Raw genomic sequence first — 18,277 nt, 5'->3', positions numbered from 1 at the left:
AATTACTACGATAAGGGAGGAAATTAATCATAATAAAGAGGAAATAGATCAAAGAATGTCCAAGTCTGAAGAAGGGCTAAAACAGATACAAGTACAGATGAGAGAAATCAGAGAGGAAGTTCAAGGGAAGACACCGATGTCAACGTGTAGTGATGGACGAAAAACGATAGTTACAGATAAATGAGAGGGAGGCTACACCCACGTTGATCGCTCAATCTAGTCATGGCAATGGTGAAACGAGCACTGAAGGTGGAAATGGTGGAAATCCAACCATCATTAATGTGATTAAAACTTATGAGGATAGACCGAAACATTTCAATAACACTGCTAATATATCACCCAAGCGTTTCCTTAGGGAAATGGACGATTACTTTAAATACCATAATATTCCCGAGGAAAAGAGACTGAAGATTGTGGAGAAATACCTGGACGCGAATCCTAGTCTTTGGTTTCAAGCCTTCAAGTATACTTTTCACGACTATAATGACTTTAAGACAGATTTTCTGCAGCGCTTTTGGAGTCCAGAAATTCAGCAAAATCTTCGCTTGGAACTATACTCGAGGAAATATGCAAATAACGGGCAAACGGGATACAGTGATTATTTCTCTTATCAGTTTCACCGTTTTCAGGACCTTGATTCGCCGCCTAGCGAATTGGAAGCAATCAAGACCATACAGAGACAATTTCTTTTGGAAGTCCAACGTTTATTAGGTGCCAATAATATGGTCACTGCAGTACATATGGAAAGCACTTTGAGACAGATAGACATGACTACAATGCCATATTCGCACAGGGTAGGCAGAGGTGCTCATGGAGAAGAAACGATTAATGTATTAATGCCGGAAAAGGCGAAAGTATCTCAGAAGAACGGAAAAGAATAAATAGGAAAAGAGAATGGAATGATCAAGAAGGTAGAGGAAGAGAAGATGAGAGATGCGTCTGTAGGAGAAGTTCTTACGAACAAGGAGCATATTCGGGTAATAGAAGATACAGGCCTTATATGCATTGTAGAAATTCATCCAGAGACGGAAGAAGACGGTATGATTTTAAGGGCAGATTTAGATATGACAGAAAGGATAATAGAAATGACAGAGGCAGAGAGTATTACAACAGAAGATATATGAGAGAGTCAAGTGAAGGTCAGAGCGAGAAGAGTAAATGGGGAAGAGCCATAAGGGACCAAGATATTAATGCGGACGTAGAAGGAGCAGAAAGCTTGGAACTACAGAGATTTAAAGGGAATAAGCAGGAGACGTCGAAACTCAATCCTGACACTAAAGAATTCGAGTGTAGGAGAGAGAATAATCGAGCTGTAAACAAAAAAACCGCCAATTTCAGATTAGAGGGTGAGGTAAAAAGTATATAGGACGCTGGAAATATCAAAATTCATAGTTATTTCATAACGCAAATAGATTCTTGGGAGATAGATCCGGAGGAATTAACGAGAGATGTATCAGCTGACCCCATGAAGAAAGCATACAATTTGCGTATTATAGTAGCAAGAGTAAACGGACTACGAGTGCATTGTCTCGTTGATTCAGGCGCTAGCATCAGCGTGCTATCTAAGGAATTATTCTTGGAAATAAATAGGAAAACAAAACTGCCAACGATACCTGTATCAAAAATTAAGATTCGCGGTATAATACCGGACAAAACAGTAGAGTGTAACCTGCAGACATACCTTGAAATTAATATCGGAAGTAGGTATTTTGAACACCCATTTATCGTCATGAACAAGATCAGGCATAACATTATATTAGGCATAGATTTTATGACGATAAGCGGCATGACGATAGATATGGAGCGGCAGGAAATCAGATTTCCTATATATAATGAACAGATAGGGAGTGCCCAGGAGAGAATTAAACTCAATCAAGGAGCTAATATGACGAGTGGCATGGAAATAGAGGAAGAAGAAGGGAAACATCTATCAGGAAAACATCCAGCATGTCGGAAGGAAGAAAAAGAGATAGAGATGATTCATGAAGAAATAATGGATAGCATAGAGAAGGTGATGACGATGGAGGATGAAGGAGACAAACCTTACATCACAGAAGCGGTGGCTAATGCCAAGGTATCACCTGTCGAGAAGTCAGAACTTCATGAAATTTTACAAGAGTATTCAGACTTATTCAAAAACAAACCTGGGCAGGTACCGAACTTTAAATATAAACTTCTAGTAAATGATTGGACACCATATAAGGGCATGTTATATGGTATTCCGGAGAAATATTTCCCTGAGGTCAAGAAGATTATACAAGAAATGGAAAAGGACGGTATAATAGCTAAGACATCCAGTCCATTCTTGAATCCCTTAGTCGTGGTGGAGAAAAGCAACGGGGAACGGCGCAATATCTACCCCTCAAATAATCATTATTATTATTATTAAAACGTGGTCATGTGTCAGACGTGCAAGAAAAGTCAATACCAGGGCTGGGAAGGAGGAACTAACACAAAAATGTGTCTCCATGATAAACAAAGGATGCGATAGCGGAATGAGATAGAAAAGGACCTAAACGAGTTAGGCGTCACTGAAAATCAAAGGAGTGAAGGACTAGATTGGTAGAGATGAAGTCACTTTGTTCGATTGAGAGTGGTCCTCAGTGGTCGTGAGTGAATGATGATAATGATGATATGATGATGACAGAAAGTTCATGTATTAAATCATTCCAGAGAATGCCACGCGTTTTAATAACGCACTACGACGGGAGATGTAAGAGCCTTTCTCTTCAACGTTTTATAATCTGTCTATGTGACAGTTCTAGGGATTACAATGCACTTAAAATGCTTACCGGGATACTTACAGCTTGTGTACGTAAGAAGCTAAAAACTCCAAAGTGTGTAAGCAGGATCCGGGGTCACGCCCATTACAGGCTGCTGAGAACACTACCAGACGATCGTCAGGTTTCAATCCAGAATCCTCTGTCAGTACAAGATTGAGAAACCTGGCAAAGAAAGTCCAAAATGGTATAATAGAAAATATAGACATAGGTATTAAACAGAAGTGAAAACATTATTAGACAAGTGCTGCTCAACTTTAACTAAAGCGTCAACCATGCATTTACCTTAAATGCTTCATGATGTGGGTTACTGTAGTCACAACTATTAGTAAGTGGTACTGAGAGTCGGGATACCAGTTGCTATGGAATAGGAGTGGGCATCTTGGACAAATTCTGAGTCATGGCCCTCCGTGTCCCCTGGGGGCTAGGACTATACAACCCACCGGTCCACCGTAGTCCCTAACCCGTTAGAGGTAAGATCTTCACTGTGACTATATATGCATATGTAAGTAAGGGTAGCATCCTGCTTCACAGAATTTTCACCGAGCCACTCAGAATGATTTAAGAAAGCAAATGCTGCCACGTGGGCAGAAATCTAACAGTGTAATATCGTACCGACCAAAACAGTGCATTTATTTGTGAAGAGTTCTACGTAAACTGGGTGCAATTATAAATTGCCAATTGTGCTATGTCGCAAATTCTTATCCTAAAGTAACAGTCGGTAATGTTAGCCGCAGACTGGTGATTGAGTGAGAGACGCTCATCCGCATTGTACTTTCGGGTCAGTCGTATATCGCGAAGGACTTTCCGTATCGAACCGCGAGCCGCTCTAAATGACTGTATTTAAACCCTAAAAATTTTTGTATAGTGAATCTTACGTGTGTTTGTGCTGTTATATTAACGTTGGCATAAATCACAGCTGACAAAGAGTTTATTCGGCACGTGCACGGAGAGCGGTGAAGAGGTATTTACCAGAATCTTGTGTGTTGCAGTGTACAGGAACTAACATCAAGAAGATGGCACCGCCTTTAGAAGAAAAAAGATTGTTTCCATTTGTTGAAAACGTATTAAAGATGGAGTAGACCACCACCGTAGCAGGGATGTGAACTGCTACCGATGTCCAGGGAGTTGCCAAGATAAGACGCATGTTTAAATTAAATGGCATGTTATATGAATTACGATTAATACTAGTGAGGCTTAGTGTAGGGATTTTCTTTAATGTAATTTTTGCCGGACGGCATGTGTTCATTTTACATTTGTGGTACTGTAAATATGGATAGCAGAGGATCGCATGATATCTCTATATTTATTTTACTTTATGATTAGCTAGATGGGATATTGAGGGAGATGTTAGGATTCATTTTGCTTTTATTGGTGTAAATTATGCATGTTACCTAGCTTAAGGTTATTCCTATGTCTTTTTATGATATAGATAGAAGGATTAGATTGCCAAAGTCATCCACGTTCCAAGTTACACACTCGCGGTATTGAGTCTAAATTTCATTTTTCCATTTAGAAAGATTAGTAACAGATAGGCTGCATGATGCATGCATTTCAGGAGCTGTGACACGTGTGGAGCTGTATATGCACCGTTGACTAGAAAAGATTCTTCTAATGTGGGTTTTAAACTGTTTTGTACAATGATTTGAGAGGGAATCGAACCCTGATTTGTAATGAGAAAGGCTGATGAGATTATAAGATATACAAGAGAATTTAGTGCATGCTTAGATATGAAGTTAACTATGCAGGCAGATTGCATGCCTGGTGACGTTATAAGAATTGTGTGAAGCGAGAATAGGTCTGTAATTATATTCTGAGAGATTACTGAGAATCAGAATTGACGTGAAATTAACGTCATGCCAGTGAATATAATGTGTGTGTTGAATTATAGTAGCATGCTGGCAAGATGTACGATTGTGTATGTGAATCTCCGAGCAGTTGTTGAGATACGAGCTCGACCTACAAGTTAGCTTATCAGCCGTGGTTATATGGACAGTGCGAAGTGAGATGTTGTTTCCGTAATACAATCTTGTCGAAACAGTGACAAAGTCCCCAGAGCAGTATTGAGTTTTAACATTTCTTTTCAGCCCACTGCAAGGCAGGAAATATCTGACAGATGAATGGCATTATCCGGTGAGCAAATGCAGCAGAGGAACGCAATGTTGCTCATTGCCTTCCACTTGTTTATTAAAGTATATTATTTGTTTTCTCTTACAGGATGGTGTTTTAAGTAATTTCATGTTGTTTTTGATATGTTGTCTTGTTGTTTAATGGGGAACAGGCCGAGTGCTGAGTGAATGTTTGTAGTCAATGTAGTTCTTACTAGATCCTTTGGTGAACCGCGTTTCATGTCCAGTCAGTGCAGTATATAAGTTTTCCCCTGCCTGATCCAATGCAAATACTTGAGATATTTTAATTGTGTTGTGATTATTGTAAATATAGCGTAGGGAAATGCCACTAGTATTTTTCGTAGTTCATATCATGTCCTATTCTGTCTTATTTCTCGTTTAAAGAAAACTATTGTGACAACTACCCTGAATTTCAATCCGTATTATGTTGATACTTAAAATCATGCTACTCCATACGAACAGGAACATTGGACAATAACGTGGAATTATCTTTTGAAACGCATAAATATTTTAAGGTCATAATTTGGACCTTTCATTTTATCATTTATTTGACTTGCGTAATTAACGCTTGTGGTCCATATTCATTTCTATTTTATTTCAATGCTAATTTCATATTCGTTTTATTATTTGGATTTTTATTTGTTGTAGTGTGATTCGGGGTTATTTTATGTAACAAACTCATCTCACCCCATATCAGTGTTTCTCATGCGAGATAAACCTCCATTATTCCTGTCTTATGCTCAGAGATAAGGGATAAACTTCGACATTTGGACTTACCGTCGACAATCTACCCAGTTCTCTGCCCAACCCTGAGTTAGTCGGATGTTTAATCAGGAAATGGAGGCATCGTCCTAGAGGGTTATTTCCCCTGGGTACGGTACAGTACTACACAGCAGTCGGCAATGGACGTCACATCAACCACTGAAACAGTTGCATCGAGGCAGACTGTATACAGATGGGTTAAGCAGAGATGTTTTTTTGTAGGAGATCTGCTATATGTGTATCTCTGACGTGTGTTTGCAGACTTCTATAATGCAGCCATCAACTAGACAAATGAACGGAGGACAGTATTCTCTCTACGACTGTGTCCTAATTCGGTCTCCATAGGGATTAGCAAAGGATTTCCATCTTGAGAGAATCAGGATTTTTGGGCCTCTAACGTTGTGGAAATGAACCAAATATCGTGACGCGGTCCTGGCACTCCATGTTTGCTTGTTCCGAGATGCTGTGCACCAATACTTCCTACCGACGGAAGACGATGCTCATCATCACCGAGCACAGTTGTTTGCCAATTTCCTGGAAACAGTTGCTCGTACGAATTGCTCTGCCCGCTCTTCCAACTTAAATCCGATGGGGAATGTTTGAGATACTCTAGGGAAACACGTTACTTCACATCAGAATCTAGTATTCAAGCTCCAGGACTCAAGAGCTGCTTTTCAGGAATGATGGGAGTTAATACTTCATTATTAGATTGACTGGTCATAGTTTCAGCACACCCCATCGTTGTCAGGACTGTATTACTGCCAGCGATGGTTTTACGCCATATTTAGCTGATGGAGCTCGTTTCATTGGTGTTATGCGATTAGGACCATATTTGGAAAGCACTTATTTGTCATTTATGCAAAATGTAGTCATTGCATAGAAAAATAAATGTTCGATCACTTTATAAGTGTGCTTTCTACTTTAATTTTGGACACCAGTTAGGTCTGGTGACTTCTCTAACTCTGTTACGAATGATCAGAGTGTGGAAGTGTCCGAAGATAATCTTTACCGAGCGGGTGGCTGTAGGTTTCGGGTCACTTGTAGCTGTCACTGAATTCGAGATATAGTGAGTTCGAATCTCATTGCCGGTAGCCCTGAAGATGGTTTATCGTGGTTTCTCACTTTTACACCGGGCAAATGCAGGCGCTGTACCTTAATTGAGGTCTCGGCCACTTCGTTTTCACTCTTTGCCTTTTCCAACCCCCATCGTCACCATAAGACCCATCTGTGTCGGTGCGACCTATAGCACATTGTGAAAAAGGACAATGTTTGCGAGAGTGTCCTATAAATTGATGAAAGCAATTACCATTAATACAAAATACGCATTTATAATGTAACATCGGTGCATTCACACGATGCACTCTTACGAGTGTTGAAAGCCAGATCGCTAACACATTTCAACTTCTGCTTAGGTTCACCGCTATAGTAGACAGTCAGGTGGACCGAACTGTTGATCTCCGCAGATACACTTAATAAAATGGAAATTGCAACACCATGCACGCATTGGTCGTTTGTGTTGATTTTCAAGATATGGAACGATGCCATGTAGGTATGTAAACGATCAAAGTTTCGGACCCATTGGATTGTTGCTACAGGTCTCCCCACGTGATTGTCGCGGAGAAATCAACTCCAGTATACGGACTCTGGTGTAGCGTAGTTGACTTGCAGTCTGTGCAGTCAAGTGTTCGCCATCAAACATGTCTCGATGACAGAGAAGAGCACGCTATCAACAACTGTCGCCGTTTGAGAGGGCTCGGATAATTGGGCTGTGTGAGGCTGGATTATCGCTGAGGACTGTCACTGCGCGTGTTGGCCGACAGGCATCTACGGTACAACGTGTATGGCAGCAGTGGTCAAATGTAGTTACCCATACTCGTAGACCTGGCACAGGCCCAGCGCGACAGACAACTGTGAGAGAGGATCGCCGCATCATTCGGATGGCCCGGATGGAACCCCATTGCAACAGCGGCGCAAATTCGAGCAGCCGTGGCACCCCACGTTACACAACAAACAGTTGGTAATCGCCTGCGTGCAGCTGGCTTACGAGCCAGTGTCCCTGCAGAAGGTGTTCCATTGACCCCACAACAGCGACGTGTAAGGCTGGCCTGGTGTCAAGAAAGATCGACGTGGGTCGACGAATGGCATAGGGTCGTCTTTATTGATGAATCGCGCTTCTGTCTTGCCCGCAGTGATCGCCGGAATCGTGTGCGCCGACGTACCGGGGAGAGGGGCCGCCTAGATCTTATTTATTTATTTATTTATTTATTTATTTATTTATTTATTTATTTATTTATTTATTTATTTATTTATTTATTTATTTATTTATTTATTTATTTATTTATTTATTATGCTTCAGACAGGTACAAACCTAATGATGTGAAACACATATACATATACTATTACATTAGATAAAAACAAATATTAAATTAAAATTATAATACCTCTTATGAAAGTCCTTGTAAAATAAAGTCATAAATGAAATAAAAAATACACTTTTCTTCAGTAACATAGTATTACAAATATTCAGTTACATATGCACATATTATAACAAGGTATTTAAAATATTACAATTAAAATTATTTACGAACTGCTTTAAAGCTGCATTAGTACTGTAATTATACATGATGGTAGTGATGCAATCGAAGATAATAATGATGATGAGCTAGATGGTATAACTAGAAACTAGAATATTAACTAAAGTTATGAGGCTAACAATGGGAATCAGCAAAGTGGGATTTTAACTTAGAACAGAAAACAATTAAGTTATTTGTTTACATTGTTTTACTATGGATGTGTATGTAGTTGCAAATATATCTATTATATACTCATTGCTATATTTATTAAATATTTTCATTGAGTTTAACACTGGTGAATTACTATGTTGTTGGGTTCTTGATCTAGAGCAGTAGAAAGTAACATATTTCGGGCGTGTAGATGGATTAGGGACAGACAAGTTGAACAGAGAGAGCAAGTTAGAGCTACCAATAATATTGTTAAATAATTTGTAGACAAATAGAAGAACTGCAATTACTCGTCTTTTTGCTAAGGACTTATAGCCAAGTTGTTTCATTAAGTCATCATACGAATCAAATTTAGGATAATTATTAGTTATTTTGTACGTAAGGTATCTAAGAAATTTGTTTTGCACCATTTCAACTTTGTTTTCATATAGTTTAAAGGTGGGATTCCAAATGGTTGGTGCATATTCCAGCCGACTTCTTACAAAGGAGTTGTATAATAGCTTTATTGCCTCGGGATTTGTGAAGTCACGTGTGCATCTCTTAATAAATCCTAATATTCTGTAAGCATCTGCAACTACTTCGTTTATGTGCAGAGAGAACGTCAATTTAGCGTCAAAATGCACGCCAAGATCCTTGATAAAATTCACTTATGACAGATTAGTATTCAAAATATTATATGAGTGACTAATTTTATTTTTATTCCTGGAAAATACCATTACATGACACTTGTTAATGTTAAAATCTAACTTGTTAATAACGCTCCAATGTGATATGCTATTGAGGTCTTTCTGAAGAAATCTACAGTCCACCTGTGAACGAATGGTTCTGAAATTTTTTACACCGTCTGCGAATAGCAATATGTTTGAATACTGTACGCATTTAGGAAGATCATTGATAAGGAGTAAGAAGAGTAATGGTCCAAGATTTGAGCCCTGTGGGACACCAGATCGAGTATTGTAATACTCAGATTCAAATCCTTTATAAGACACAAATTGTTGTCTATCAGAGAGATATGATGCAAATAATTTTATTAAGCTGTGAGAGAGTCCATAAGAAGCTAATTTATTTAAAAGTACATCGTGATCAACTTTATCGAATGCTTTTCTAAAATCTCTGAAAACTACATCCACTTGGCCTCCTGTATCCATGGCTGCCGACACTTCATGAGTGAACTCCAACAAATTTGTCGTTGTCGATTTCCCCGGTCTGAAGGCATGTTGGGTGTCACTGATGATAATTTCTACATGTTCGAACAGATGCCGATATAGGGTTTGTTCGTAGACTTTTGCTAATGCGGAAGAAATTGCAACGGGTCTGTAGTTATTAATTACTTACCTATCCCCGGATTTGTGAAGCGGACTAACTCGCGTTGTCTTCCACTTTGTAGGAAAAGTTCCAGTTTTTAGCGAAATGTTAAAAATAATTGAGAGAGGGTGTAATAAAATATCTCCACAGCCTTTAATTACATACGGAGGGATTAGATCTGGGCCTGCGGCTTTTTTAGGTTTCATCTTGCGTATTGCGTTTTGAATTTCGGTAGTACTAATTTCATTAACATTTAGTACATTCATCAATGGATCTATTTCCGTATTCTCATATTTCGGTAAATCATACCGCGCCCGTTTCTCTGAGTATACAGATGAGAAATAGCCTGCAAAACTGTCAGCAACAGATTTGTCGCTTATTAGTTCTTTTCCATTGTATTTCATTACACTGACATAGGGGTTCCTTTGCTTACTTTTAACGAATGCCCAAAAGTTCTTTGTATCTACGCCTATTTCGTGCTCTACCTGCCCGATATAGGCTTTATACGCGATGCTTATATCTTTCTTAACACTTCTTCTCAATTCTTTGAATTTCAAAAAATGGGAAGTCTGATTTTTCTGCCCTTCGCGCATTTTCCTGTGATGGTATGCTTTCCGCCTAATATTTCTTATTATCTCTTGCGTAAACCAGCAAGGGTATCGTTTCTTTTTCCTGACGGTTGCCGGAACACAGACATTTAAAACAGAATAAAATTTAGAATAAAATATATCTAGTGCCTGGTTAACATCAGTGTAATTTTCCAGAAAGCTCCAATCTATGTGTGAAAGTCCTCTGTATAACAATTCAAAATCTGCCTTGTTATAATTGTATACAATTTTATTTCCCGCATCATTACATTTTTCTCCCTTCTTTTGGTAACAAAAAGTAATGTTTAAGGCCGGATGATGTTTGTCCTCTGGTACGAGAGGATGAAAGTTTTGGTCGACAGTAATGTGAGTGATATTCGACAATACTAGGTCAAGCATTCTGCCATTGTTATTAACAACGCCGTTAACATTTCTTAATCCCATGAATTGTAAGAAATTATTCATGCGTACGGATGTACACGTTATATAGTTTTCTTCAATAATTTGTGGTAAATTAAAGTCTCCTAATATTACTAACTGTTTACTATTTAAAATAGGACTGGCTTCAATACCTTCGTAAAATTCATTATATGCAGCCGGTTTAGTACTAGGCGGAAAGTATACCACACAAATAAAGATACTATCAAGATTTTCCCTCAGAAGTTTAACACATACATGCACAGCCGAAACATCTATGTCAACCTGTGAGGCCTTATATTTGTTGCTGACAGCCAGTACAACACCTCCGCCAAGTTCTTTACCTGTAGATATGTTATTACGATCGCATCGAAATACATTATATCTCTGATCAAAGAGCTCATAATTGCTAATAGAATAATTTAGCCAGCTCTCCGTCAAAGCCAACAGATCGAAGTTCTCACCTAATAAGTTTGTATAAAATAAATCAAGCTTGGTCCTTAGACCTCTACAGTTTTGGTAATACACGTTTAATGACTTACTTAGAGAGAATTCTTCAAGTAATGCAGGGAGGAATGCCGGTAACTTTGAATAGAAGCCCTTGCAAAGTGAAAGTAAAGAAGATTAGGCCCGCTGCTCTCTGAACATACCTGACTCGGAGTACACTCACTTTCCTAATACTACAGACAATACAAAGGACATGAAACATAACTGAATTCATACCTGGCATTTCTAATTCAACTTATTCAAGTCATCAGTTTCATTAATTACACATATCTTTGAACCTTCACTCTTTCTTAGTCGTATGATTCCATTTCTTACCCATAGATACCTGTAGTTGTGCTCCGTCTTGAATCTGCGAGTGAGTGCTAACAGCTTCCTCTTCTCCGGCGCCAGGCTTTCGTTCATATAAATGATGTTGTCGTCCGGAAGTCCTAGGTGTCGTGTTGATAAGTTGTATTTAACTCGCCTTCTCTGCATGAAGTTCTCCTTGTCGGAACTTCGAACAAACTTCACGATGATCCCACTGTGAGACTGGCCGGGTAGTCTAGGTAACCGGTGACAGGCATCAATCATATGTTCTTCTATTTGAAGGTCCAGAGCTCTCCCTATGCCCTGTAGAGTCTCCAGCACGTCTTTCGTTGGCTTTCTCTGGAACACCAAATATTTCAAGTGTGTTCCTGCGAGAATATTGTTCAGACTCTGTTAATCGAGTACCGAAACTTTTCAACTGAGCTCTGAGATTAGAATTCTCGACCCGGATTGCTTCCTCCTGTTCACTAATTTTCCTAATAAGGTCGTCTTGCTCAGCAATAGACTTAGTGTTGCTGTCTGTCTTTTCATGGCAGAGATCTATAGACTTCCCTAGCTCACACTCTCTCTTCATTTGCTCAGATCTGAGTTCCCTTATTTCACTTTGCAGCTCTAGTAGCAACTTTACCACGTCCTCAATAGAATAGCACTGCTTTTGACTCGTACTTGCCCCACAACACTTGCCATTGTTCATTTCACTACATTTACCGTGAGCCCATTTTTCACATAGTCCACACTGTACTTTCTTCTTCTTGCCCAGCTCCTTGTCACACACAGCACGCCGCGCGTTGTTGCGGGGGGAGGGGTTAAGGGAATGGAGGAGCGGAAAGGAACTGGCCACCCTACCGCACGTAAACTCCGGCTCAGACACACCTCTGCGGAGGTTTGGACCTGCTTTCGGGCAGAATACACCCTACCGAGCTCGATAGCTGCAGTCGCTTAAGTGCGGCCGGAATCCAGTATTCGGGAGATAGTAGGTTCGAACCCCACTGTCGGCAGCCCTAAAAATGGTTTTCCGTGGTTTCCCATTTTCACACCAGGCAAATGCTGGGGCTGTACCTTAATTAAGGCCACGGCCGCTTCCTTCCCACTCCTAGCCCTTCCCTGTCCCATTGTCGCCATAAGACCTATCTGTGTCGGTGCGACGTAAAGCAACTAGCAAAAAAAAGACAAAAAAAAAGAATACGCCCTTACCCTTACTGAAAGTGTAGTCCAAAGGATGAAGTTGCAATAAAAGCCGTTATAACCTAATAAAAGGCTAGTAAAGGACTAATAAGCCTGAGAAGGTGCTAACATTAGGGCCGAGGGAAACGGAACCTACCCAGAGGGGAAGCGAGGCGGGCCGAGGTTAGGGAGTTTTCCATCCGTAAATTCATCTGTCATTTATTCAAAGGTCACAAAATATATACAATATCGTAACTGAAGCACCCTCCCAATAATAGACCAATAAACTTATATTGGCCTCGTACATTCATCAACAGATAATAGAAAATCTATTACCAAAAGATAATATAAAAGAAATACAAGTATTACCAGAATGTAACATTAAAGTAATACATATTACGAGAATGGAACGGCCTTCAACTGGCCCACAGGTCTCTGGGCTACGAGCCCGGCACATCCACACAGCACAGCACAGCACAGCACACACAGAAGCACAACTCTTACACAGTTACACGCCCATTCGCTGCCACAAGCATTCAACTTTCACTCAATATACACATGCAACATACACTCACGACTTACACTCCGATGCTCGCAGCCCAGCAGCCTCGGGTTCGAAAGGAACCCCAAAGTAGATGCTCAGATAGAGCAACAAATAAATAATGAGACTCAAACGCTGGACACAACCAGCCACCAAGACTACGCTTGAGAAGGGAAGAGGAAGGAACAGGACGGACGGGGAGGGAACAACCAATGTTGAAACAGAAAATCACATACCAATAAGATACTTCGAATCATAGTGCAGGCGCGCTTCAAGTGTCTGTAAGCGTCTTTTGAATCTGAGAAGACAATTCGAAGTTTCTTGTTATAAAATGTTTTAAAATAAATGAGAAACATGCGTGACAAGCCAAAAATGCCGAAAAGGGCAAAAAACTAGGACAAATAAAACCCACCAATTTCTCGCCTACGCTGACCCAGAATGAACATATTGTACCGGTTACGACCTGTACGTGAGTATTTTTTGAGTATAAATGACATTTAATTATCACGCGTGATGTTCTGAGCACGCCTGGTTTGTTTACCGTCAGCGGGGCAAGCAAGCGAGTGAAGGACAGCTGTGAGCTGTGACGTAGCCACAGGGGCTAGCTAGACCGCCCGCCCATCACACCACGTGTTCCCAGCCTGGACTCGTATATTCTAGATTCCACGTCACATCTTCCAGATTGTTCGACGGGGAAAATTTTGTAACTCCCGTAATAATTATGCTAGCGGCTTGAGCGATATGTCATCTTGTTTGGGATCACCTGAACGTCGCAATGCTCGAGTTTCAAGTAAATCCATCGAGGGATTCAGGAGATATTCAGTCAAGCCGTATTGTGACGTAGACGTCCCGGATCGAATAAAAGGAGGGCCCACTGTAGCCTGTTCACTCAGTTACAGCTGAGTAGTCAGCGTGGACACTCTCGCTGCTACTATCGTCGTGCAGTGATAGTCTCGACGAGGAACTCTGTAATGTTCTAAGTATTCATAAAGTGAACTTGTATTTTCTTCGAGTGTGGGAGAACGAATTCTTCCAAGTATTCTCAAGTGGACTTGCAATATTTCGAGTGTTAAAGAACATTTTCTAAGTCTTCATAATTGAACTTACAATATTTACGGGTGTTCGAGATTGGAATTTTTCCAATTATTCATGAAATGGACTTGTATTATTTACGTGTGCTAAATTCATAAATGGACTTGTATTATTTACGTGTGTTAAAGAACGAATTCTTCATAAATTGAACCTGCAATATTTGCGAGTGTTAAGAGACTCATTCCTCTAATAAACTGTGATTTATAAACTTTGCTAGTGATGATCTCTGAATGTGCTTTAAGTTCCCGTAAGCATAAATTTGTGATTTTGCTGGTACTGGTTCAAAGACTTATAAAATTTGCCGGTGATGAACTCTAACTTCATTCAACGTCTTTAAAACATAAATTTAGGATCTCACCTGTGTTTATTCAAAGACTTGGATACCTTACCAGTGATAGACTATAAATTTATTCATGTGGATGAACTTGTGTTTTTCGTCCATGTTCATTCAAAGACTTGTACATTCGCCAGTGTTGATTCAAAGACTTATAAATTTCGTCAGTGATGAACTTTAAATCTATTCAGATTTTCATGTGGATGGACTTACGTTTTTCGTCCGTGTTCATTCAAAGACTTGTACCTTCGCCAGTGGTGAACTTTAAATTTGGTCATAGTTTCATGAGAAGGGACTTGTGGTTTTTTTGCCAGTATTTATTCAGAGACGAATACTTTTGCTAGTGGTGAACTCTAAAATTATAATCCTCGTATACAGAGACATATCATTTTACGAGTGTTAAATTTTGAAAGTCTTGATGAATAATAACCAGTGACTTCGCTAATAGGTTAATCACCCAAGGTTTTTATGAACTCAGATTTATCAGTACTGCGAGTGACCTTGGACACATCAACCCTCTCATTCACATTGGACTGAGGGCGTAAATGATTATCTGCAACATCACCAGGATCATCGAGGTTCAACCTGGGCCTCGAAAGTTTGAGGCATCTCTACCTTCTACCAAACCAGACAGTCCAGCCGCTTCTGTACGGAGTCCCTGAAATCTTCTGGAGCGTGACCCAACCTGTCCGGCTTGGTGAACTGGAGAATCCGAGCCATATTATAGGACTATGTGGAAGACAACTTATATCTACCTGGAGGTGATGTGCAATTTCATGTCTTATATGAATAAACTCATGTTCAGTCAAAGTCAAAGTTTTCTTGTAGATAGGACCCTACCTCCTGTACCGAGCCCTAGCTACTAGTCACCCAGTTTTTGCCCTGAGAACTATATACTTGCTTACTTTAAAATATAATCTGAGAGTCGGGCTCTTTTACCGGTACAATATGTTGGGCATCGTCTTCGGACGCTCGAGATAAAATGATTTTTCCTCAACTTCCGAGCCCTAGTAATCACCGAATGTTTTTTCTCGTCTCGTCACGTATAGAGACAAAGAATGCAGGTGATGCAATCTCAGCTGGATTACGAGACGGCGAAAAGCGACTAAAAGAAGCCCCCAAGACAGCAACTGTAGACTTTTGGAATAAACGGCTATCATAATATTGCATTCAAAGGAAAATGGCATGAATGAATTTTTTCAGCTTTGTTCGAATGTGAAGGTGTCTTCTATTGATAAATTATACTTCACCTTTGCCGCAATTTCCAGTCGGAGGTGCATCCCAGGGTGTAAAGAATTTGTATACGTTCGTCGTCATCAACAGCGTTTACATACTCATTTTTTACCAAGTCCCATGATGGCGATCCACCATAACGCACAGCAGCGCAGAATGTAACCGTTTGGAAGTCGGTATCCATACTGAAAATGAGATAAATTTCAACAAATTACTTGAGATGATTATATTATAAGGGGGTGAGCTCTACTCTATGGCAAAACGAAGGGGGCGATGGTCAGCCAAGACGAATGGCCCACTTCACTACTAGTTCGTTATTTACAGTTTACCCATAGTGAAAAAAAGAAATTGCGCACCGTGTTACATTACCTCTAGCAAGCGGTACAGGTCCACTCAACGTTGAATACTGCGAAAGCTACCACCACGCTACTCGACTTTTGCTTAATGTAGCAGGCGTACACGATTAGTTGTTTCTGGTCCGGCCCAACGTAGAACCTTGTTACAGGATGCGCGCTCATCAACAGAGATTGTCCGTGAATTGAAGTATGGAAAGGTCTCGCATACGCCCACCATTTCCTATATTCTGAGAGTTACTAGGGAATGACAGCTGCTCTTGCGTCATCAGATGCAGGCTTGGATGCACAATTGCTGTCTTAGCAGCAGTCAATTACATACATACATACATACATACATTATCATTATAGACTGTTATGCCTTTCAGCGTTCAGTCTGCAAGCCTCTGAGAATTTACTAAACGTCGCCACAATCCTCGATTTGCAACTAGTGTTGTGGCCTCATTTAGTTCTATACCTCTTATCTTTAAATCGTTAGAAACAGAGTCTAACCATCGTCGTCTTGGTCTCCCTCTACTTCTCTTACCCTCCATAAGAGAGTCCATTATTTTCCTAGGTAACCTATCCTCCTCCATTCGCCTCACATGACCCCACCACCGAAGCCGGTTTATGCGTACAGCTTCATCCATCGAGTTCATTCCTAAATTAGCCTTTATCTCCTCATTCCGAGTTCCCTCCTGCCATTGTTCCCACCTGTTTGTACCAGCAATCATTCTTGCTACTTTCATGTCTGTTACTTCTAACTTATGAATAAGATATCCTGAGTCCACCCAGCTTTCTCTCCCATAAAGCAAAGTTGGTCTGAAAACAGACCGATGTAAAGATAGTTTTGTCTGGGAGCTGACTTCCTTCTTACAGAATACTGTTGATCGCAACTGCGAGCTCACTGCATTAGCTTTACTACACCTTGATTCAATCTCACTTACTATATTACCATCCTGGGAAAACACACAACCTAAATACTTGAAATTATCGACCTGTACTAGCCTTGTATCACCAATCTGACATTCAATTCTGTTGGATTTCTTACCTACTGACATCAATTTAGTCTTCGAGAGGCTAATTTTCATACCATACTCATTGCACCTATTTTCAAGTTCCAAGATGTTAGACTGCAGGCTTTCGGCACAGTCTGCCATTAAGACCAAGTCGTCAGCATAGGCCAGGCTGCTTACTACATTTCCACCTAACTGAATCCCTCCCTGCCATTTTATACCTTTCAGCATATGATCCATGTAAACTACAAACAGCAAAGGTGAAAGATTACAGCCTTGTCTAACTCCTGTAAGTACCCTGAACCAAGAACTCATTCTACCATCAATTCTCACTGAAGCCCAATTGTCCACATAAATGCCTTTGATTGATTTTAATAATCTACCTGTAATTCCATAGTCCCCCAGTATAGCGAACATCTTTTCCCTCGGTACCCTGTCATATGCTTTCTCTAGATCTACGAAACATAAACACAACTGCCTATTCCTCTCGTAGCATTTTTCAATTACCTGGCGCATACTGAAAATCTGATCCTGACAGCCTCTCTGTGGTCTGAAACCACACTGGTTTTCATCCAACTTCCTCTCAACGACTGATCGCACCCTCCCTTCCAAGATGCCTGTGAATACTTTGCCTGGTATACTAATCAGTGAGATACCTCGATAGTTGTTGCAATCCTTCCTGTTCCCCTGCTTATAGATAGGTACAATTACTGCTTTTGTCCAATCTGAAGGTACCTTACCAACACTCCACGCTAATTTTACTACTCTATGAAGCCATTTCATCCCTGCCTTCCCACTATACTTCACCATTTCAGGTCTAATTTCATCTATTCCTGCTGCCTTATGACAATGGAGTTTATTTACTATCCTTTCCACTTCCTCAAGCATAATTTCACCAACATCATTTTCCTCCTCCCCATGAGCTTGACTGTTTGCAACACCACCATGACGATTTCCTTTTACATTGAGAAGATGTTCAAAATATTCCCTCCACCTCTCCAGTGATTCCCTGGGATCTGTTATGAGTTCAC

At 40.2% G+C, this 18,277-nt stretch overlaps 1 protein-coding gene across 1 annotated transcript in view; it reads right to left on the bottom strand.

Annotated features, from left to right (window-relative positions):
• Positions 1-18,277, bottom strand: part of LOC136859064 (uncharacterized) — a 792,234-nt gene that overhangs the window by 428,355 nt on the left and 345,602 nt on the right. The window contains exons 29-31 of the mRNA XM_068225768.1: positions 16,011-16,083; positions 11,554-11,873; positions 2,805-2,945 (exon numbers count right to left, since the gene is read on the bottom strand). Of these exons, the coding sequence (XP_068081869.1) occupies positions 2,805-2,945; positions 11,554-11,873; positions 16,011-16,083 (534 nt within the window). The remainder of the gene's footprint in view (positions 1-2,804; positions 2,946-11,553; positions 11,874-16,010; positions 16,084-18,277) is intronic.

The sequence above is a fragment of the Anabrus simplex genome, chromosome 1 (genome assembly GCF_040414725.1).
Source record: "Anabrus simplex isolate iqAnaSimp1 chromosome 1, ASM4041472v1, whole genome shotgun sequence".
Taxonomy (NCBI): Eukaryota; Metazoa; Arthropoda; class Insecta; order Orthoptera; family Tettigoniidae; genus Anabrus; species Anabrus simplex.
The sequence above is the reverse complement of the archived record's forward strand: the minus strand, read 5'-3'. Positions and strand labels throughout refer to the sequence as shown.